Source organism: Pecten maximus, chromosome 18, assembly GCF_902652985.1.
Source record: "Pecten maximus chromosome 18, xPecMax1.1, whole genome shotgun sequence".
In the NCBI taxonomy this organism is placed as follows: domain Eukaryota; kingdom Metazoa; phylum Mollusca; class Bivalvia; order Pectinida; family Pectinidae; genus Pecten; species Pecten maximus.
The window spans coordinates 22,652,497-22,675,937 of NC_047032.1; the positions used below are offsets into that span (position 1 = coordinate 22,652,497).

Below are 23,441 nucleotides of genomic sequence, written 5' to 3' on the forward strand. Positions count from 1 at the left end.
CTGACTGTAGGTGTCCCCTTGACACTCGTCCTGATATGACCCCGGCTGTTGGTGTCTCCTTGACACCCATCCTGATATGACCTTGGCTGTAGGTGTCTCCTTGACACCCGTCCTGATATGACCCTGACTGTAGGTATCTCCTTGACACCCGTCCTGATATGACCCTGGCTGTAAGTGTCCCCTTGACACTCGTCCTGATATAACTCTGGCTGTAGGTATCTCCTTGACACCCGTCCTGATATGACCCTGGCTGTAAGTGTCCCCTTGACACTCGTCCTGATATAACTCTGGCTGTAGGTATCTCCTTGACACCCGTCCTGATATGACCCTGACTGTAGGTGTCCCCTTGACACTCCTCCTGATATGACCCTGGCTGTAGGTGTCTCCTTGATACCCGTCCTGATATGACCCTGGCCGTAGGTATCTCCTTGACACCTGTCCTGATATGACCCTGGCTGTAGGTGTCTCCTTGACACTCGTCCTGATATGACCCTGACTGTAGGTGTCCCTTGACACTCGTCCTGATATAACCCTAGCTGTAGGTGTCTCCTTGACACCCGTCCTGATATGACTCTGGCTGTAGGTGTCTTGACACTCGTCCTGATATAACTCTGGCTGTAGGTGTCCCCTTGACACCCGTCCTGGTGTGACCCTGGCTGTAGGTGTCCCCTTGACACCCGTCCTGATATGACCCTGGCCGTAGGTATCTCCTTGACACCCGTCCTGATATGACCCTGACTGTAGGTGTCCCCCTGACACTCGTCCTGATATAACCCTGGCTGTAGGTGTCTCCTTGACACCCATCCTGATATGACCCTGGCTGTAAGTGTCCCCTTGACACCCATCCTCAGAGAAAGTGAATGAATCCCCTGGAGTATTGAGGATGATTTAAGCATAGGGTAACGTTCATTTGGTCTAGAGGCAGGCAGGATTTGGTTGGAATAGTGTACTACATGGATATTTATATCCTATCTTGATGGAAGAAAGAAATGTCAAGATTGTTCAAATGGTCAAGGTCATATTTTAAATGTGCTTAAAACGTTTTCCTTTTGCAAATCCTGGGGTTGACCAAGTAGTATGTTAGTCCAATTCAAATTATTTCTTACCAACAACACAAGCTAACAAGTGTCTGGTAAGAAAAAATCGAAGTTAAATGAGTGATTAAAAATTACATTAGGAAATTAAGCCTCAAGATGAACCGCCGAGCTAGTATAGTAGTAGTGTCTAGTGACCAATGGGAGATGGACATGGTACATTGGAAGAAATTGTTACAGTTGATCAACTACATTTTACAGGGACACTGGAGGAAAGGTCAAGTTCTCCGAGTACTGGGAGATTTCGCAGGGTCTTTTGGAGCTTTCCTTGCAGGCTTTGCTGTCAGTAAGGATGTCACTGTGGATCAGAGGCGAAGTTTCCTTGCCGAGGCTGTCATATCATTATCATCAGTCAAAAGTATGTTAATATTGTATCAGCTTCATTACTCAGCAATCTAAAAACAGAGGTTCTTGCATGAGTTTCTATGTAATACCATGTAGCGGGTTATTTTTGAGAGGAGCAATTGCAAATTTTCGCTAATTTAGTGATTGGTTTTGAAACACTTAAGTGTGAACTACTAAATACAAGCATCACTAGAAATAAACTCAAAAAAATTTACCTTACTTATAGAATCTTCTGGACTTGATTCACGATCACTAAAGTTAAACAATTGGATTTTGATGCTGAAATAACCCCCTATATGCTTGTTGATTTAACAAGTTTTGTAATTAATTTCATGAGCCTTTAGAGGACACAAAAGTAATTGTGACATCACTATGTCATTAATTTATGACCTCATATTAGTGTTATAACACATGTCTTGTGATATTTATGATGTGGCAGTATGACTTTACAGAAGGTGCCAGTTACATACTAAATGATTGATGAAATATATTTTAGTCACATACGTCACAATTTTCGAAGCTATATCCTTTACCTTTGCAAGACAAATAAATGTACATGGTTATATTTTAGCTGTTACGATTAAATTTTGCATATTTTCAGGCTGAAAATGTCCCACTAAATTATGGTTATGCTTATAACATATATCTGTATGAAGTAAATGCTAAGTATAGTCCCGGCCCTTCTAGTGAAACTGGGAGGACTACAGATTTCCTCCCTGTCTGCCCATCTGTCAGTGCGTCCACTCAGTTTTCTGCACTTTTCACAACCAATGCTTCAATGTATGTTGGTGAAAGTTGGTCAAGGTCACTATTACTTTTTTTAGCGAGAGCCGTTAGGGGACATGTATTGCTTTAGTAGTACTCAGCATGCTTGTTGTTTCAGACTTGGAGTATTATGACAAATTATCCATGAAGCTGGAAGGCTACAGTGACACTGACTGGACTTATGTGCTAGCCAGACTGTCCCGGGCTGGGGAATGGAAGTCCATCCGTGATCTTGTCATGGGAAGCGAACGAACACTCACACATGCCAAGTCTGCAGGTAGAATAATAGAAATGCAATAAATTATATAGGTACTTTGGGCTCTGATGAGAAGTGCATTATGAAAAAAAGATGGAAAGATATTTTCAAAACCTTATTGTTCCACCCTACTGTGTTACACTTGTTAATCGATAAATATTTGTGTATAGGAATATTTAAAATTTGAAGATGGATATTTTGAAATGTTTTTGTTTTATGGTAGGTTGGAAGTTTGAGGACGGCCCGAAAGGTTTTGGTGTGGCATTGAATGCACCGACAACAGGGATGACATTTTGCACGATTTTCCCCTTTGTGCAAGCACACTGTGACGAGTATACTTCCAAATGGATGACCATTTTACTCAAGGTTCTGTTGGACAATGGAGGAGGACTGCCCAACTTCCTCACTTTCGTACAGGAGGAACACGATACGCCCTTACATGCTGCAGTCAAGTACTCTCTGATTACTGGTAAGTTTGGCCTCTATTATCATATAGTTTAATATTGGTGTAGTACGTGGCAATACACGTACCTTCCACCTAGACAGCCAGGGTTTAATTCAGCGATCAGATATAAATGGTATGGGGTCATCTGCCTGACAACTTGTGTTTTTCTCCGGGTACTCTGGTTTCATTCCACAGTTAAACATCCTCACATGCTTTGATCTGGGCCAAAAGTGTGATTTATATGAATTAGAACAACTTGATTTCCAATTATTGTAAAATGGATTTATAGTTATCTAGGTGAAGAATAACAATGATTACCTGAAGAGCTTGAGAACTTTTTACCTGCAAGAAATTATATTTTGTGAGGGTTGATTTTGTTGTACTTATAACAGGACAGACCATGCTATTGGATGATGTTCCACTCATGCCCGTCGGCTCGTTGATTCGCGAGATGGTAGACAAGCGTGGTGACTCCGTCTTCCACATAATTACAAAGAACCCACAGACCAAGGATATGGAGCACATTCTAAAGGTCACTCGTCTTCTGCTTGACAAGGAGTTCTCAGTCAAGGTCAAGGACAGAAATGGCCGCACGCCGATAGACTACGTCAAGCAAGGGGAGAAAGAAGCGTTGTTTGATCTTCTGCTCAAACAATACAGTAAAGGTCAGGGCATGTGTAATAAAAACAAAATAATTCTGAAAAAAAGAAATTATGAATAATTAAATGTCGAAAATAAGTTAGTTACTTTTGAACAGACAGCCATATCAAGACAGAACTTGCAATAATGAGTTGTGTATGCATGTCTGCAAATGGTCCTTACTAAAATTCAGACACATTTCAGATTCAAGATGACAGTCTCATCGTCAAAAGTCCTGTCATCTCTACCACTTCACAGAAACTTATTAAAACAAAATCATTTTAGGGTGATTGGGTGGTAATAGGTAATGTATACCTGCCTGTCACCAAGGCAGCTGTGGTTTGATTCCCCAATTGGACATGAAGGTATGGTGGTCACCTGCCTCGACCACATGAGTTTTCTCAGACTACTCCAGTGTCCTCCCACAATAAAACCCCTCATGTGCTATGTTCCATCTGGGCAGACAAGCACATCATTTTGAAAGTTTCTTTTTATCTCAAAACGCTACTTGACAGAGGCAGACATTTGTGGCAACCAAAATTTCATATATCCATTGCAGTTCATTTAAATATACTTAAAACACATCATCTATATGTCATGTTTTACTCTGTCTTGACCATCAGGGTTCTTTCATTCAATGAACTCTTCTTTGAAATCTATCTCTGATTTGCTTTAACATTAAACCATTTAATTGACATAGCCATTGTATCTGGTAATTAACACTCAGAGTTAAAATCCAATATCTTCAATATGTTTATACACAGAGATGTAAGCAGTTTCTGTTCAAGATCTTCGGAAAATCGTTCAAACACCCTATACAAATAGAAAATTTGATATTTTTCACTTTTTGTTGCATTTTGAAATTACCATTATCACTTTAACATTGTCAACTAACCTTTGATAAGAGAGATGGTTAGAATGAATTTGTTACAAAATTCCAATTGATTTAGGGTTAGGTGTCTAACCCTAGCCCAATATGTTGTTAACAAGTTTAAAACTTGTTTGACCCTTCAAAATGTTCACACACAAAAAATAAGGAATATATATCCTTTTTATATTTGACCTTCACCCCATCAAGCTACAGACCAAATATCCAGCCCCTGAGCCTCATGGTTATTAAGCAGTTGTTTAAAGATTTTTGCATATTTTACCCCTGTGACATTGAATGTAGGTCAAGGTCATTAATTTAAACAAATTTGGTAGCCCTTCACCCCAGCATGCTACAGACCAAATGTCAAGTCCATGGGCCTCATGGTTGTTGAGAAGTTTTCGTTTAAAGATTAAGAATTCAGAATGGCATCAATCATGGACATTTTCAGAATGGCATACATCCTGAATGGAAGTGCTATCGCAAAAACCGATGGCATCAAATAATTGGAATGACATACTGCATCGATGTAGGCAGAAAAAAAAAATTAAAAAGTTGAAAATTTGGTGCCCTTTGTCATCAAAGGTTAACTTTTTAGCTCGTCTCTTCGAAGAAGAGTGAGAGCTTATGTCGTCACTCCGGCGTCGGCGTCAGCGTCGGTGTCGGCGTCGGCGTCGGCGTTGGTTTTCCAACTGTTAAATTTTTGGTGCAAGTGTTGAAAGGCATAGTAATTTATGGTAATATGGTCCCTGTGGGGGTCAAACTATCCCCTGCCGGAGTTAAACTAAAAGATTTTTTGGAAAAAAAACAGATTTTTGAAAATTTTTGGACTTAGAAAATTTTTTTGCGTTAAGTTTTTGGTGCAAGTGTTGAAAGGTATTAATACACCACTTCATAATTGTACTAGGGTGCTGATAATTGGCAATAGAGTCCCTCTGGGGTTAGACTATCCCCTGCCAGAGTTAAACTAAAAGATTTTTTTGGGAAAAAACCAGAATTTTCAAATTTTTGGACTTAGAATATTTCTGCGTTAAGTTTTTGGTGCAAGTGTTGAAAGGTATTAATACATCACTTTATAATTGTACTAGGGTGCTGATAGTTGGTAAAAGACTCCCTCTTGGGTTAAACTATCCCCTGCCGGAGTTAAACTAAAAAAATGTTTTGGGAAAAAAACAGAATTTTCAAATTTTTGGACTTAGAATATTTCTGCGTTAAGTTTTTGGTGCAAGTGTTGAAAGGTATTAATACACCACTTTATAATTGTACTATGGTGCTGATAATTGGTAATAGACTCCCTCTTGGGTTAAACTATCCCCTGCCGGAGTTAAACTAAAAGATTTTTTTGGGAAAAAACCAGAATTTTCAAATTTTTGGACTTAGAATATTTCTGCGTTAAGTTTTTGGTGCAAGTGTTAAGAGGTTTTAATACATCACTTTATAATTGTACTAGGGTGCTGATATTTGGTAAAAGAGTCCCTATGGAGTTACACTATCCCTTCTTGGGGTGAAACTGAAAATAAAACAATGTGAAAATGCTCACAATAGACAATTTATACCGATCCACATTTTTCAAGGGAGAAAACTCTCATCAGGATAATATTTTGTCAAAAAATTGAAGAAATATGTCCAAAAGCAATTACATTTGTATTTAATATATTCATTTAATCTACAACAGCATAGCTTGTCTCCCGAAGGTTTGTCAATAAATAATTTATATATATATATATTCGTATGGTTTTGAAAATTGCATGAATTCACAAAGCATAATCTGATCAAGTAAACAATATAAATATTATTAATGCAATTTGCGAAACCAGTCCAATTAATATATTTTAATTATTTATTGACAAACATTTGCGAGACCAGCTATGCTGTTCTCCAACAGCTCGTTTATTTGACCTCTGACCGTAAAACTTGTTTGTAGAAAAAGTTAGCCCCAGACATTATCTACAATTATCTACAAAAACTAAAGACATCAAAACCTCGATGATTCAAACTTCGTTGATTCGAATTTCTCGCTGTATCAAACTTTTTGCTTGGTCCAGAATTTCCTCACTATATAACGCTACTAACGAACCTATGTATGATTCAAATTTGTATAAATCAAGTTTTTGGTGTATCAAACTTTTTTCACGGCCCGTTAGCTAGGATATCATAGGTAATTGACAGCTCATGATTCGAACAGAAAATTTACCTGTACTGACCACTGGACAGGTGTTTGTCGTGACCCCCGCGGCAAGATTTCACACCCCTCCCACAAATGCCCTGACTGACAATTGGGATAACGATAACGTGTGTTGTCACTCCCGATCATGGGGTTAATTAATAATCAGACTAAATTGATAGATAAATGGTGTATTTAGAAGCCATGAAATTTAATCACTCCGGTATAACCATACCGGTAGTCGTCTTTGATGATCTCCGCCGCCATTGAAATCAGCGGTTGGTGAGTAAATTTTACAGAACAGTAAAACAAGCAGATCAATTTTAAACAAAAACAATTAGCGATGTCTTCACTCATATTCAAAGTGTCACGTTTCAAACTTATACATAAATATCCATGTAAACCATTTTTCATTCAATCATGCATTCTCCAACTGATCGGCATTCCGTATTTTATATGCACATCACGTAAACACATGTGTCTTTAGCAGACAAACGTTAACGTAAGTGTGTATTGTACTTTTGCTTTATCTATTAGATGGGATATAAGTGTTTTGTAACAGATACATAGTTTGTTTAATTAAAAAATGTTTAGGTATAATTGATGAAAAGTTTTTTTATGGGTTTGGGGTAAATAAACTAAACTTTTCGATGTGAGCCTGAAAGGCGACGATCAACACGAAGACACTGAGGACATGTAACGTAGCTATGGTCATTATCAAGAAAGCATCGATCTATTGTCAACCATGAATAATTCGAAGTCCCGCTGTTTCAAAGTTTTTCTGTTAGTCCCTTGAACTTCGAAACATCGAAGTTTGACTAGTTTATCATCTTCTAACATATCATCATGTCAAATCCTGTGTATCTTGACATTTCATAATTTTTTGCAAATGGATGCTGGAATTGTCATATTCAACATGTTTCTGGGCTTTTGGAACATTTTGACAATAAAAGACATCATTTTATTTTTGCGAATTTTCCACTTTTCTTAATGATATATAATATGTCTGGGTTACTATGAGGATTATTGGGGCAAATTTGAGTTAATTGGAGAAGGTATGAAAAAAGTATTGAAAATTTACACATTTGGTCTGATACTGACCCAAAAAGTACAAAAAAGAAATTCAAACTATTATATTTTGCACCCTAGGGGCCAAAATTTCAATCAAGTCAAAAAGCATAATTTTCGAGACATTTCTGTTTGAAATGGCATCGATTTATGCCAAAAATTGCTTCAAAAAAGCTTAACAAAAGACTGAGAAAACCATTTGACCCTTGCAATGTAACAAACTCATGTAAATATGTAACAAATTTGGTGGTTAGAAGATGTTTAGGTTTTCCGCGATATTTTTTCAGCAACAATCAATTGAAGCGTTAATACTAAATGACTCTGAACATTTTGTAACAAAAATGAATTGAAAATACAAAAGTTTGACTGAACTCCATCGATATGAAATCTGTAACAATTTCAAACTTTGAACCATAATAACTTTTTTTTTCTAAAAATTCAAAAACAAAATGTCTTTGTCCAAAACACTTTTTGTGCTAAAAAGATATTTAATAATGGTTCAAAAAGTTTGGATGCATTATTTTTGAATTTGTTACATATTTACACATTACAATTTTACATTGAATTCCTTACATATTTACATGAATTCCTTACATATTTACATGAATTCCTTACATATTTAAATGAATTTGTTACATATTTACCCGGAACCCTTACCTTTAAGTAATATGCTCCAAAGATAAGTGTGTGTTTAGCTGGTTAAAGACATAATATCATCCTTATATCAAATCTCAATTGGAAGTTGGGTATCTTTTTGTGTATAGTTCATAACAGGACATTTTGTTTTAACTCTGGGTGTTAATTATCAGCATCTGTAATCTGTTGTCCATCCAGCATCACCTTTTTCCTTCTATTAAAAACCAAAAGGCCTAGAATATTGATATTTGTTCTCAAATATTATATATCAGTTGGGTGATATGTTGGCCTTATATAGGCAAGCTATACATTGTTAATGTATACCCAAAAGTATATCAGGGTGTAATATTACATATTTACTTGTTAGCTACTGAACTTTAAAAAAAACCAACAGAAATATTGGTGTTTGCTCTTCCAGATAGGCCATCAGGGAAATCAAAACAGAAATCACCAGCTCCAGCAGCAAATCCACTACTGCAGGAAATCCAACTTGGTGATCCAAAGCAGCTACGAGAACTTGGCAACAAAGAGTACACAAACGGGAACTATACAGCCGCTATAGAGTTGTACTCATTGGTAGGTATATATAGAGCCAAGCTGCTCGATTTTATTTCTACAGTTTCAGGTAGGTATATATAGAGCCAAGCTGCTCGATTTTATTTCTACAGTTTCTGGTAGGTATATATTGTGCCAAGCTGCTTGATTATATTTTTACAGTTTCTGGTAGGTATATATAGAGCCAAGCTGCTCGATTTTATTAGGTCATCTGACCCAAAGGGTCAGGATGACATATAGCCATCCTGTTCTGTCCGTCGTCGTGCGTAAGACTTTTTATTTCAAAACGCTACTCCTCTTTAACCCTTCGGTGAAATACTTCCAAATTTGGTTTTGAAGTATCATTTGGGAAGGGCGGTCATATTTTTAGCCCACCATCATCAGATGGTGGGCTATTCAAATCGCCCTGCGTCCGTGGTCCGTCCGTCCGTCCGTCCCTCCGTCCGTCTCTCCGTCCGTCCCTCCGTCCGTAAACAATTCTTGTTATCGCTATTTCTCAGAAAGTACTGAAGGGATCTTTCTCAAATTTCATATGTAGGTTCCCCTTGGTGTCTAGTTATGCATATTGCGTTTTGAGACCAATCGGTAAACAACATGGCCGACAGGCAGCCATCTTGGATTTTGACAATTGAAGATTGTTATCGCTATTTCTGAGAAAGTACTGAAGGGATCTTTCTCAAATTTCATATGAAGGTTTCCCTTGGTGCCTAGTTATGCATATTGCGTTTTGAGACCAATCGGATAACAACATGGCTGACAGGCAGCCATCTTGGATTTTGACAATTGAAGTTTGTTATCGCTATTTCTGAGAAAGTACTGAATGGATCTTTCTTAAATTTCATATGTAGGTTTCCCTTGGTGCCTAGTTATGCATATTGCGATTTGAAACCAATCGGAAAACAACATGGCCGACAGGCAGCCATCTTGGATTTTGACAATTGAAGATTGTTATCGCTATATCTCAGAAAGTACTGAAGGGATCTTTCTCAAATTTCATATGTAGGTTTCCCTTGATGCCTAGTTATGCATATTGCGTTTTGAGACCAATCTGAAAACAACATGGCCGACAGGCAGCCATCTTGGATTTTGACAATTGAAGTTTGTTATCACTATTTCTGAGAAAGTACTGAAGGGATCTTTCTCAAATTTCATATGTAGGTTTCCCTTGGTGCTTAGTTATGCATATTGCGTTTTGAGACCAATCAGAAAACAACATGGCTGACAGGCAGCCATCTTGGATTTTAACAATTTAAGTTTGTTATCACTATTTCTGAGAAAGTACTGAAGGGATCTTTCTCAAATTTCATATGTAGGTTTCCCTTGGTGCTTAGTTATGCATATTGCGTTTTAAGACCAATCAGAAAACAACATGGCCGACAGGCAGCCATCTTGGATTTTGACAATTGAAGTTTGTTATCACTATTTCTGAGAAAGTACTGAATGGATCTTTCTGAAATTTCATATGTAGGTTTCCCTTGGTACCTAGTTATGCATATTGCGTTTTGAGACCAATCTGAAAACAAGATGGCCGACAGGCAGCCATTTTGGATTTTGACAATTGAAGTTTGTTATCAAAATTCCTGAGAAAGTATTTAAGGGATCTTTCTGAAATTTCATATGTAGGTTTCCCTTGGTGCCTAGTTATGCATATTGCATTTTGAGACCAATCTGAAAATAACATGGCCGACAGGCAGCCATCTTGGATTTTGACAATTTAAGTTTGTTATCGCTATTTCTGAGAAAGTACTGAATGGATCTTTCTTAAATTTCATATGTAGGTTTCCCTTGGTGCCTAGTTATGCATATTGCGATTTGAAACCAATCGGAAAACAACATGGCCGACAGGCAGCCATCTTGGATTTTGACAATTGAAGATTGTTATCGCTATATCTCAGAAAGTACTGAAGGGATCTTTCTCAAATTTCATATGTAGGTTTCCCTTGATGCCTAGTTATGCATATTGCGTTTTGAGACCAATCTGAAAACAACATGGCCGACAGGCAGCCATCTTGGATTTTGACAATTGAAGTTTGTTATCACTATTTCTGAGAAAGTACTGAAGGGATCTTTCTCAAATTTCATATGTAGGTTTCCCTTGGTGCCTAGTTATGCATATTGCGTTTTGAGACCAATCAGAAAACAACATGGCTGACAGGCAGCCATCTTGGATTTTAACAATTTAAGTTTGTTATCACTATTTCTGAGAAAGTACTGAAGGGATCTTTCTCAAATTTCATATGTAGGTTTCCCTTGGTGCTTAGTTATGCATATTGCGTTTTAAGACCAATCAGAAAACAACATGGCCGACAGGCAGCCATCTTGGATTTTGACAATTGAAGTTTGTTATCACTATTTCTGAGAAAGTACTGAATGGATCTTTCTGAAATTTCATATGTAGGTTTCCCTTGGTACCTAGTTATGCATATTGCGTTTTGAGACCAATCTGAAAACAAGATGGCCGACAGGCAGCCATTTTGGATTTTGACAATTGAAGTTTGTTATCAAAATTCCTGAGAAAGTATTTAAGGGATCTTTCTGAAATTTCATATGTAGGTTTCCCTTGGTGCCTAGTTATGCATATTGCATTTTGAGACCAATCTGAAAATAACATGGCCGACAGGCAGCCATCTTGGATTTTGACAATTTAAGTTTGTTATCGCTATTTCTGAGAAAGTACTGAAGGGATCTTTCTCAAATTCCATATGGAGGTTCCCCTTGGTGCCTTGTTATGCTTATTGCATTTTGAGATCAATTGGAAAACAATATGGCCGACAGACCGCCATCTTGGATTTTGACAATTGAAGTTTGTTATCTCTATTTCTCAAAGTACTGAATGGATCTTTCTCAAATTTCGTAAGTAGGTTCCCCTTGGTCCCTTGTAGTGCATTTTTGGACCAGTCTGTCCTGAAAACAACCTGGCAAACAACCAGCCATTATTGTTAAATCTCAAATTTCTTATATAGCTAGGATTCCCTTGTTTGAAAAGTACTGGAGGGATGTCTCAATTTGCACAGATTAGTAAAATGGAGGGAAAAGTAGAGAGAAGATCAATCTGACATAGAACCTATAAAGATCATTCAATGGTGGGCGCCAAGATCCCTCTGGGATCTCTTGTATATAAATGAGGCTGGTCTGACCCCTAGGGCCTGAGGGAAGGGGCCCCCAAAAGGGGAACTTTAGTGAATTTTTGCTATAAAATCCTGATCCTCCTAAACCCCAAAGTGGATTTTTACCAGATTTGGTGTGAAACATCATTGGGGGAGGACAATCATATTTTATATAAATGCGGCTGGTCTGACCCTTAGGGCCTGAGGGACGGCGCCCCCAAAAGGGGAACTTTGGTGGATATTTGCTATAAAATCCTACTCTTCCTTAACCCTTTGGTGGATTTCAACCAGATATTGTGTGAAACATTATTGGGGGAGGGTGGTCATATTTTATATAAATGAGGCTGGTGTGGCTCCTGGGGCCAGAGGGGCCAGAGGGGCGGGGCCTCAAAAGAAGAACTTTGATGAAATTTTGCTATAAAATCCTACTCCTCCTTAACCCTTTGGTGGATTCATTCGGCGAGGGCGATCATATTTTATATAAATGAGGCTAGTGTGGCCCCTAGGGCCTGAGAGGCGGGGCCCCAAAAGGGGAACTTTGATGAAATTTTGCTTTAAAATACTACTCCTCCTAATCCCCATAGTGAATTATTACCAAATTATGTGTGACATCATTGGAGGAGGACAATCATATTTTATATAAATGAGGCTGGTGTGACCCCCTAAGGCCAGAGGGGCGGGGCCCCAAAAGGGGAACTGTGGTGAATATTTGCTGTTAAATCCTAATCCTCCCTAACCTTTTGGTGGATTACAACCAAAAAAAGATGGGGCAAAAGGAGCGCTTAGGTTAAACACTTCTAAAAAATGCTAATTCCTCCTTAATGCCTTAATTGATTACAACCATATTTAGTATGAAACATCATTGGGGAAGGGCAATCCTAATTGATATAAATGAGGCTTGTCCGACCCATAGGGACAGAGGGGCATGCCCCAAAAATGGGAACTTGGCTAAAATTTTGCTTTAAGATGCTGCTCTCCCTTTAAGCCAAAATGGATAAAAACCAAATTTGATCTGAATCATAACTGGCTGCATATAATAGATAATTTATGGTAATGATGCTGGATTGAGGGATGTGTCCCTGCTGTAAGTGTTTGTCAGATGAACGTTAAGGCCTATGGGCCTCTTGTTTCTACAGTTTCTAGTAGGTATATATAGAGCCAACACAATGGATACAACACAATAAGAAAATCAGATTTCTGTTGTCATGAGAACTGACATTGGTGATCTTTCCACCACTATTTGCTTTGTAACAAGAATTAAATTACTACCGTTATGCCTTTTGATGTTCAAATTTCTCTAAATCTAGACTTTTGGGTAAGGGGGCCGGGGGGATTCCAAATATGGATAAAGAAATTGCACATTTCGCTGTAAAAGTGTACATTTAATATGGTTTCGCGATCAGAGAGTGTGGATCGGGGTGATAACTCCAACAAGCTGTACTCATACAGTGAGTAAGCTCTTTGACAAACAATTTTGCTTATAGTTAATTTTGTTTGTGGAACATATTGCTTTGTTTTCATCAGTTATACGCCATTGCAGACATTGACTTGACCAACACACTGTCTTATCTGACACATTGACTCAGTCCCACAGTGTGTTGATAAAGTTAGGTGTATAGCGATTTGTAACACATTTTTTTGTTCAGTCTGCGGTTTTCCATATCTTTTCCAAGAATGACCACATTTGTATGCATCTTCAGCATAGGATGTGTATATATATGTTCTTTGTCCAACTGTATTCTTGTTAAATCTAGAAAAAAATATGTATTGTCAGACTAATTGGTAAGAAATTATTAATTGTGTTATGAACATGTCTTTTGATCCCTAATTGATAGGTTACAAACAAAACATCATCATTACACTTTTTGTCAAAGTAGATGAAATATTAACTATAATTTCAATGTTTTCATCCAATTTCCTTCAAACATGTTTTTAGGCAATCAAAGCCACACCACAGACAGAAAACTGTGACCTGTGCAAGTTGTACGGGAACAGAGCTGAATGTCATCTTCGACTTGGTCAGTTCCAGAAATCACTTGAAGATGCCATGGATGGAGTGTCCTATGATGGACATTGGTACAAGGTTGGTTGATATACATACTATAGGATTGCCATTGGTCACATGACTGGTTAAGATCTACAAAGTATGACTGCCATTCATTGGTCACATGACAGGTTCATATATACTAACAGTAAAAAGAAGCCATGCATCACTCAAATTTTGCTTTTCTCAGAAACTACCAAACGTTTCTCAATAAAATTTCATAGACATAGTCATCGTGTCACACCACATGCTATCACGTGGTGAGGTCACCTGCCGCATGTACGTTTTGAGATTAGGCAATATGATTTAGATGTTATTGGTAGGCAGTAAATGTGTAAGTGAATACATATCTTCTTTTTTTTGTGTCGGAATCTTTCAAAAAACACCCTAGTTTGAAGAAATCGCAATTTCTGGTAATACCACAGTTGAGGAAAGTGAGTGTTTGCAGATAATCGGCATGCTTGCAGAGGCAGAAATGACCAAATATGGCACTACAAAGCATTTCGATATGCAGAGGAAAACCATACAGTCATTTGTAAGACATTATCCGCAATATGGCTCTCCTCGTGTGACGTCACGTCAACGGTGTCAACGGTTGCAGTGTCATGGTTTGGGGAGGGATCACTGCCCATGGTAGAACCCCTCTTGTGTTAGTCCAAGTTAATTTGACTGGAATTCAATACAGAGATGTATATCATTGCACAACATGTGCTCTGCATTCGTGCCCAACAACGCCAAGTGACATTACGGCAAGACAGCATGGCTGGTTACTTTGCCAGATAGATTTGGCACCAATCGAGCCATTGTAGGACAAGATAGATCTGCCTAATCAGCCATTGATGTTAAATCAACTCTTCCAAGACTTGAGCAGAATATGGAACAATATTCCCCAACACTCCTTCGGCACGTTAGTTCGCTCCATGAGACATTGTTGCCGAGCTTGCATTGACGCAAATGGTGGACACACTCGATATTGACATTGTGAACTTGGTTTTGGCCCCATATTGATTTGAACCCCGGTGAAATGAATTGTTATTCAAATCAATTTCCAATTCCATAGTGATTTTGTTCTAATGAAATGAATAAAGTAACCTGCACAATATCTACCTAATATATTAGGAATTGTTGATTTTATAAACATTTCCCCGATGCACAGGAACTTTTTATACCCCCTGTAACAAAGTTAGGAGCAATATACTGGAATCGGCCTGTCCGTCTGTCTGTCTGTCTGTCCGTCTGTCGTCCCATAATCTTGTCTGTTTTATTTTAGGACATCTCCTACTAAATGATTTCAACAAAACTTGGCATGAATAATCAATACAGCATGTAGTTGTGCATCCCACCTTTTTAGCCCACCATCTGATGATGGTGGGCTATTCAAATCGCCCTGCGTCCGTGGTCCGTCGTCCGTCCGTCCGTCCGTCCGTCCCTCCGTCCGTCCGTCCCTCCGTCCGTCCGTAAACAATTCTTGTTATCGCTATTTCGGAGAAAGTACTGAAGGGATCTTTCTCAAATTTCATATGTGGGTTCCCCTTGGTGCCTAGTTACGCATATTGCATTTTGGGACCGATCAGAAAACAAAATGGCCGACAGGCAGCCATCTTGGATTTTGACCATAGAAGTTTGTTATCGCTATTTCTGAGAAAGTACTGAAGGGATCTTTCTCAAATTTCATATGTGGGTTCCCCTTGGTGCCTAGTTATGCACATTGCATTTTGGGACCGATCGGAAAACAAGATGGCCGTTTGGCAGCCATCTTGGATTTTGACAATTGAAGTTTGTTATCGCTATTTCTGAGAAAGTACTGAAGGGATCTTTCACAAATTTCATATGTAGGTTCCCCTTGGTGCCTAGTTACGCATATTGCATTTTGGGACCGATCAGAAAACAAAATGGCCGACAGGCAGCCATCTTGGATTTTGACCATAGAAGTTTGTTATCGCTATTTCTGAGAAAGTACTGAAGGGATCTTTCTCAAATTTCATATGTGGGTTCCCTTTGGTGCCTAGTTATGCACATTGCATTTTGGGACCGATCGGAAAACAACATGGCCGACAGGCAGCCATCTTGGATTTTGACCATTGAAGTTTGTTATCGCTATTTCTGAGAAAGTACTGAAGGGATCTTTCTCAAATTTCATATGTAGGTTCCCCTTGGTGCCTAGTTACGCATATTGCATTTTGGGACCGATCAGAAAACAAAATGGCCGACAGGCAGCCATCTTGGATTTTGACCATAGAAGTTTGTTATCGCTATTTCTGAGAAAGTACTGAAGTGATCTTTCTCAAATTTCATATGTGGGTTCCCCTTGGTGCCTAGTTATGCACATTGCATTTTGGGACCGATCGGAAAACAAGATGGCCGTTAGGCAGCCATCTTGGATTTTGACAATTGAAGTTTGTTATCGCTATTTTTGAGCAAGTACTGAAGGGATCTTTCTCAAATTTCATACGTAGATTCCCCTTGGTGCCTTGTTATGCATGTTATATTTTGGGACCGATCGGAAAACAACATGGCCGACAGGCAGCCATCTTGGATTTTGACCTTTGAAGTTTGTTATCGCTATTTCTGAGAAAGTACTGAAGGGATCCTTCTCAAATTTCATATGTAGGTTCTCCTTGGTGCCTAGTTATGCATATTGCATTTTTGGACCTATCAGAAAACAACATGGCCGACAGGCAGCCATCTTGGATTTTGACCATAGAAGTTTGTTATCGCTATTTCTGAAAAAGTACTGAAGGGATCTTTTTCAATTTTCATATGTAGGTTCTCCTTGGTCCGTCGTATTGCATTTTTTGGACCAATCTGAAAACATTGTCGACAGACAACCATTATCGCTTAATCTCAAATTTCATATATAAGTTTAATTTCCCTTGTTTAAAAAGTACTGGAGGGATATTTCTCAATTTATACAGATTAGTAAAATGAAGGGAAAAGTAGAGAAAAGATCAATCTGACATGGAACCTATGAAGATCATTCAATGGTGGGCGCCAAGATCCCTCTGGGATCTCTTGTTTTTTTTTACAATAAATTAATGCATTTTTAGCTCACCTGGTCCGAAGGACCAAGGTGAGCTTATACCATACTGTTGCGTCCGTCGTCCTTCGTCCGTCGTCCGTCCGTCCGTCTGTCGTCCGTCGTCCGTCCGTCCGTCAACAATTGACTTCTTCTTCATAACCACACATCAGAATTTGACCAAATTTGGTCAGAAGCATCCCTATGGGTAGGGGACTCAGAATTGTACAAATGATGGGGCTGACCCCCTGGGGGCCTCTGGGGCGGGGCCAAAAGGGGTCATTTTTGCGCTATTGATATAAACGACTTCTTCTCTGAAACCAAGCAATGGCTATCACTCATATTTGCCTGGTAGCATCACTATGGGGTGGGGATTCAAAATTGTACAAATGATGGGGCTGACCCCCCAGGGGCCTGAGGGGCGGGGCCAAATGTGGTCAATCTGGCTATATTGATATAAACGACTTCTTCTCTGAAACTGAGCAATGGCTATCGCTCATATTTGCCTGGTAGCATCATTATGGGGTGGGGATTCAAAATTGTACAAATGATGGGGCTGACCCCCCAGGGGCCTGAGGGGTGGGGCCGAATGTGGTCAATTTGGCTATATTGATATAAACGACTTCTTCTCTGAAACTGAGCAATGCCTGTCACTCATATTTGCCTGGTAGCATCACCATGGGGTTGGGATTCAAAATTGTACAAATGATGGGGCTGACCCCCCAGGGGCCTGAGGGGCGGGGCCAAATGTGGTCAATCGGGCTATATTCATATAATTGACTTCTTCTCTGGAACCAAACAATGGATATCTCTCATATTTTACTGGTAGCATCACCTTGGGGTAGGAATTTGAAATTGTACAAATGACGGGGCTGACCCCCTGGGGTCTGAGGGGCGGGGCCAAAAGGGGCAGTTTTACAGAATTGATATACAACTTCTGCTCTGAAACTGAGCGATGGATATCGCTTATATTTGCCTGGTAGCATCACTATGGGGTGGGGATTAAAAATTGTACAAATGACGGGGCTGACCCTCCAGGGGCCTGAGGGGCGGGGCCAAATGTGGTCAATTGGGCTATATTGATATTAGCGACTTCTTCTCTGAAACCAAGCAATGGATATTGCTCATATTTGCCTGGTAGCATCACTATTGGGTGGGCATTCAAAATTGTACAAATGGTGAGGCTGACCCCCCGGGGGCCTGAGGGGCGGGGCCAAGAGGGGTCAATTTGGCTGAATTGATATGAACAACTTCTCTGAAACTAAGCAAGGGATATCGCTCATATTTGCCTGGTAGCATCCTTTTGGGTAGGGATTCAAAATTCAAAGGAAGGAACTGACCCCCACTCCCCCCGGGGTGCAGAGGGCGGGGTCAAAAGGGGTCAATTGGTTTAAACAACTTCTTTTCTGAAACTAAGCAATGGATATCACTCACATTTGTGTGGTAGCATCCCTATGGGGTTGTGCCAAAAGTTAATTTTTAGCCCACCATCATCAGATGGTGGGCTATTCAAATCGCCCTGCGTCCGTGGTCCGTCGTCCGTCCGTCCGTCCGTCCGTCCCTCCGTCCGTCCGTCCCTCCGTCCGTCCGTAAACAATTCTTGTTATCGCTAATCCTCAGAAAGTACTGAAGGGATCTTTCTCAAATTTCATATGTGGGTTCCCCTTGGTGCCTAGTTATGCATATTGCATTTTGAGACCAATCGGAAAACAACATGGCCGACAGGCAGCCATCTTGGATTTTGACAATTGAAGTTTGTTATCGCTATTTCTGAGAAAGTACTGAAGGGATCTTTCTCAAATTTCATATGTAGGCTCCCCTTGGTGCCTAGCTATGCATATTACATTTTGAGACCAATCGGAAAACAACATGGCCGACAGGCAGCCATCTTGGATTTTGACAATTGAAGTTTGTTATCGCTATTTCTGAGAAAGTGCTGAAGGGATCTTTCTCAAATTTCATATGTAGGCTCCCCTTGGTGCCTAGTTATGCATATTGCATTTTGAGACCAATCGGAAAACAACATGGCCGACAGGCAGCCATCTTGGATTTTGACAATTGAAGTTTGTTATTGCTATTTCTGAGAAAGTGCTGAAGAGATCTTTCTCAAATTTCATATGTAGGCTCCCCTTGGTGCCTAGTTATGCATATTGCATTTTGAGACCAATCGGCAAACAACATGGCCGACAGGCAGCCATCTTGGATTTTGACAATTCAAGTTTGTTATCGCTATTTCTGAGAAAGTACTGAAGGGATCTTTCTCAAATTTCATATGTAGGCTCCCCTTGGTGTCTAGTTATGCATATTGCATTTTGAGACCAATCGGAAAACAACATGGCCGATAGGCATCCATCTTGGATTTTGATAATTGAAGTTTGTTATCGCTATTTCTGAGAAAGTACTGAAGGGATCTTTCTCAAATTTCATATGTAGGCTCCCCTTGGTGCCTAGCTATGCATATTACATTTTGAGACCAATCGGAAAACAACATGGCCGACAGGCAGCCATCTTGGATTTTGACAATTGAAGTTTGTTTTCGCTATTTCTGAGAAAGTTATGAAGGGATCTTTCTCAAATTTCATATGTATTTTTCCCTTGGTGCCTAGTTATGCATATTGCATTTTGAGACCTATCGGAAATCAACATGGCCGACAGGCAGCCATCTTGGATTTTGACAATTGAAGTTTAATATCGCTATTTCTGAGAAAGTACTGAAGGGATCTTTCTCAAATTTCATATGTAAATTTCCCTTGGTGCCTAGTTATGCATATTGCATAGTTATGCATATTGCATATTGAGACCGATCGGAAAACAAACATGGCCGACAGGCAGCCATCTTGGATTTTGACAATTGAAGTTTGTTATCGCTATTTCTGAGAAAGTGCTGAAGGGATCTTTCTCAAATTTCATATGTAGGTTTCCCTTGGTGCCTAGTTATGCATATTGCATTTTGAGACCTATCGGAAAACAACATGGCCGACAGGCAGCCATCTTGGATTTTGACAATTGAAGTTTGTTATCGCTATTTCTGAGAAAGTACTGAAGGGATCTTTCTCAAATTTCATATATAGGTTCCCCTTGGTGCCTAGTTATGCATATTACATTTTGAGACCTATCAGAAAACAACATGGCCGACAGGCAGCCATCTTAGATTTTGACAATTGAAGTTTGTTATCGCTATTTCTCAGAAAGTACTGAAGGGATCTTTCTCAAATTTTCGTATTTAGGTCCAATTGAAGTTTGTTATCGCTATTTTACAGAAGGTACTGAAGGGATCTTTCTCAAATTTCATATGTAGGTTCCCCTTGGTCCCTGGTGTTGCATTTTGGGACCAATCCGAAAACAACAGACAGCCATTATCGCAAAATCTTAAATTTTATATATAGGTTCCCCTTGTTTGAAAAGTACTAGAGGGCTGTTTCTGAATTTACACAGATTAGTAAGACTTAGAGGAAGGGAAAAGTAGAGAAAAGATCAATCTGACATGGAACCTATAAAGATCATTCAATGGTGGGCGCCAAGATCCCTCTGGGATCTCTTGTATTTCATGGATTAATGCATTTTTTGACATAAAATCCTCACGTACCCATATAAAATGCCTATGATATATTGACATAGCAATACCAGTGACAAATATACTTAATCATCATTCTTGTTTCATATCTCATGAAATCCAGGTGAGCGATACAGGCCCTCTGGGCCTCTTGTTCAAAATGGCCGCCGACTTCTGATTAGTTGAGGCTTGTCCATTTTATGAGGTTTGCCATTCCTTTTGCTAATACATGTATTATGGCAGCATAGTAAAGCGTGTCATTCATGCATTTGTTATTACGATTTTATGCATGTGTATTAGGCTGTCATATCTGTTATGCCCAAGTAAAGTAAACACAAGTCAATTTACAATGTTATCAGGAGTGTTAAATATTTGTTACCGAACCGGTGTACAATTGCAGTATTGGATGGTGTATATCATGTATATTTATCAATTGGAGCTGGTTTTGGATTGATTGGTATCTTAATATTGTCATTCATAAAATGTAATAACTGACTGGATTAGATATGATTACACTTACCAATAGCCAACTCAACTATAGACGCCCATGTGGGGTATTAGTTATCCCTTGGGATACAACTCTAGTTTCCACTAGTATATATCCACTTGCAACAAAGTCAGGGAGGGATATAACATTTTCTTTATGTTTGTTTATCTATTTTTAGCCCACCATCATCAGATGGTGGGCTATTCAAATCGCCCTGCGTCCGTGGTCCGTGGTCCGTCCGTCCGTCTGTCCGTCCGGCCGTCCCTCCGTCCGTAAACAATTCTTGTTATCGCTATTTCTCAGAAAGTACTGAAGGGATCTTTCTCAAATTTCATATGTAGGTTCCCCTTGGTGCTTACTTATGCATATTGCGTTTTGAGGCCAATCGGAAAACAACATGGCCGACAGGCAGCCATCTTGGATTTTGACAATTGAAGTTTGTTATCGCTATTTCTGAGAAAGTGCTGAAGGGATCTTTCTCAAATTTTATATGAAGGTTCTCCTTGGTGCCTAGTTATGCATATTGCTTTTTGAGACCAATCGGATATCAACATGGCCGGCAGGCAGCCATCTTGAATTTTGACAATTGAAGTTGGTTATCTCTATTTTTAGCTGATGGTGGGCTATTCAAATCGCCGTGGTCCGTCGTCCGTCCGTCCCTCTGCCGTCCGTCCGTAAACAATTCTTGTTATCGCTAATAATCAGAAAGTACTGAAGGGATCTTTCTCAAATTTCATATGTGGGTTCCCCTTGGTGCCTAGTTATGCATATTGCATTTTGAGACCAATCGGAAAACAACATGGCCGACAGGCAGCCATCTTGGATTTTGACAATTGAAGTTTGTTATCGCTATTTCTGAGACAGTACTGAAGGGATCTTTCTCAAATTTCATATGTAGGCTCCCCTTGGTGCCTAGTTATGCATATTGCATTTTGAGACCAATCGGAAAACAACATGGCCGACAGGCAGTCATCTTGGATTTTGACAATTGAAGTTTGTTATCGCTATTTCTGAGAAAGTACTGAAGGGATCTTTCTCAAATTTCATATGTAGATTCCCCTTGGTGCCTAGTTATGCATATTGCATTTTGAGACCAATCGGAAAACAACATGGCCGACAGGCAGTCATCTTGGATTTTGACAATTGAAGTTTGTTATCGCTATTTCTGAGAAAGTACTGAAGGGATCTTTCTCAAATTTCATATGTAGATTCCCCTTGGTGCCTAGTTATGCATATTGCATTTTGAGACCAATCGGAAAACAACATGGCCGACAGGCAGCCATCTTGGTTTTTGACAATTGAAGTTTGTTATCGCTATTTCTGAGAAAGTACTGAAGGGATCTTTCTCAAATTTCATATGTAGGTTCCCCATGGTCCCTGGTGTTGCATTTTGGGACCAATCCGAAAACAACAGACAGCCATTATTCCTGTATCGTAAATTTTATATATAGGTTCCCCTTGTTTGAAAAGTACTAGAGGGCTGTTTCTGAATTTACACAGATTAGTAAGACTTAGAGGAAGGGAAAAGTAGAGAAAAGATCAATCTGACATGGAACCTATAAAGATCATTCAATGGTGGGCGCCAAGATCCCTCTGGGATCTCTTGTTGAGAAAGTACTGAAGGGATCTTTTCTCAAATTTCATATGTAGGTTCCCCTTGGTGCCTTGTTATGCATATTGCGATTTGAGACCAATCGGAAAACAATATGGCCGACAGGCAGCCATCTTGGATTTTGACAATTGAAGTTTGTTATCACTATTTCTGAGAAAGTGCTGAATGGATCTTTCTGAAATTTCATTTGTAGGTTTAACTTGGTGCCTAGTTATGCATATTGCGTTTTGAGACCAATCCAAAAACAACATGGCCGACAGGCAGCCATCTTGGATTTTGACAATTGAAGTTTGTTATCACTATTTCTGAGAAAGTGCTGAATGGATCTTTCTGAAATTTCATATGTAGGTTTCCCTTGGTGCCTAGTTATGCATATTGCGTTTTGAGACCAATCAGAAAACAACATGGCCGACAGGCAGCCATCTTGGATTTTGACAATTGAAGTTGGTTATCGCTATTTCTGAGAATGTACTGAATGGATCTTTCTGAAATTTCATATGTAGGTTTCCCTTGGTGCCTAGTTATGCATATTGCGTTTTTAGACCAATCTGAAAACAACATGGCCGACAGGCATCCATCTTGGTTTATTGGCAATTGAAGTTTGTTATCACTATTTCTGAGAAAGTATTTAAGGGATCTTTCTCAAATTTCATATGTAAGTTTCCCTTGGTGCCTAGTTATGCATATTGCGATTTATGACCAATCTGAAAACAACCTGGCCGACAGGCAGCCATCTTGGATTTTGACAATTGAAGTTTGTTATCACTATTTCTGAGAAAGTGTTTAA

The 23,441-nt window shown here is 39.4% G+C and overlaps 1 protein-coding gene across 1 annotated transcript in view; it reads left to right on the top strand.

Annotated features, from left to right (window-relative positions):
• Positions 1 to 23,441, top strand: part of LOC117316118 (TPR and ankyrin repeat-containing protein 1-like) — a 121,780-nt gene that overhangs the window by 24,421 nt on the left and 73,918 nt on the right. Inside the window, exons 9-14 of the mRNA XM_033870617.1 lie at positions 1,296 to 1,452; positions 2,323 to 2,481; positions 2,684 to 2,929; positions 3,298 to 3,570; positions 8,699 to 8,856; positions 13,879 to 14,025. Coding sequence (XP_033726508.1) covers positions 1,296 to 1,452; positions 2,323 to 2,481; positions 2,684 to 2,929; positions 3,298 to 3,570; positions 8,699 to 8,856; positions 13,879 to 14,025 — 1,140 coding nt within the window. The remainder of the gene's footprint in view (positions 1 to 1,295; positions 1,453 to 2,322; positions 2,482 to 2,683; positions 2,930 to 3,297; positions 3,571 to 8,698; positions 8,857 to 13,878; positions 14,026 to 23,441) is intronic.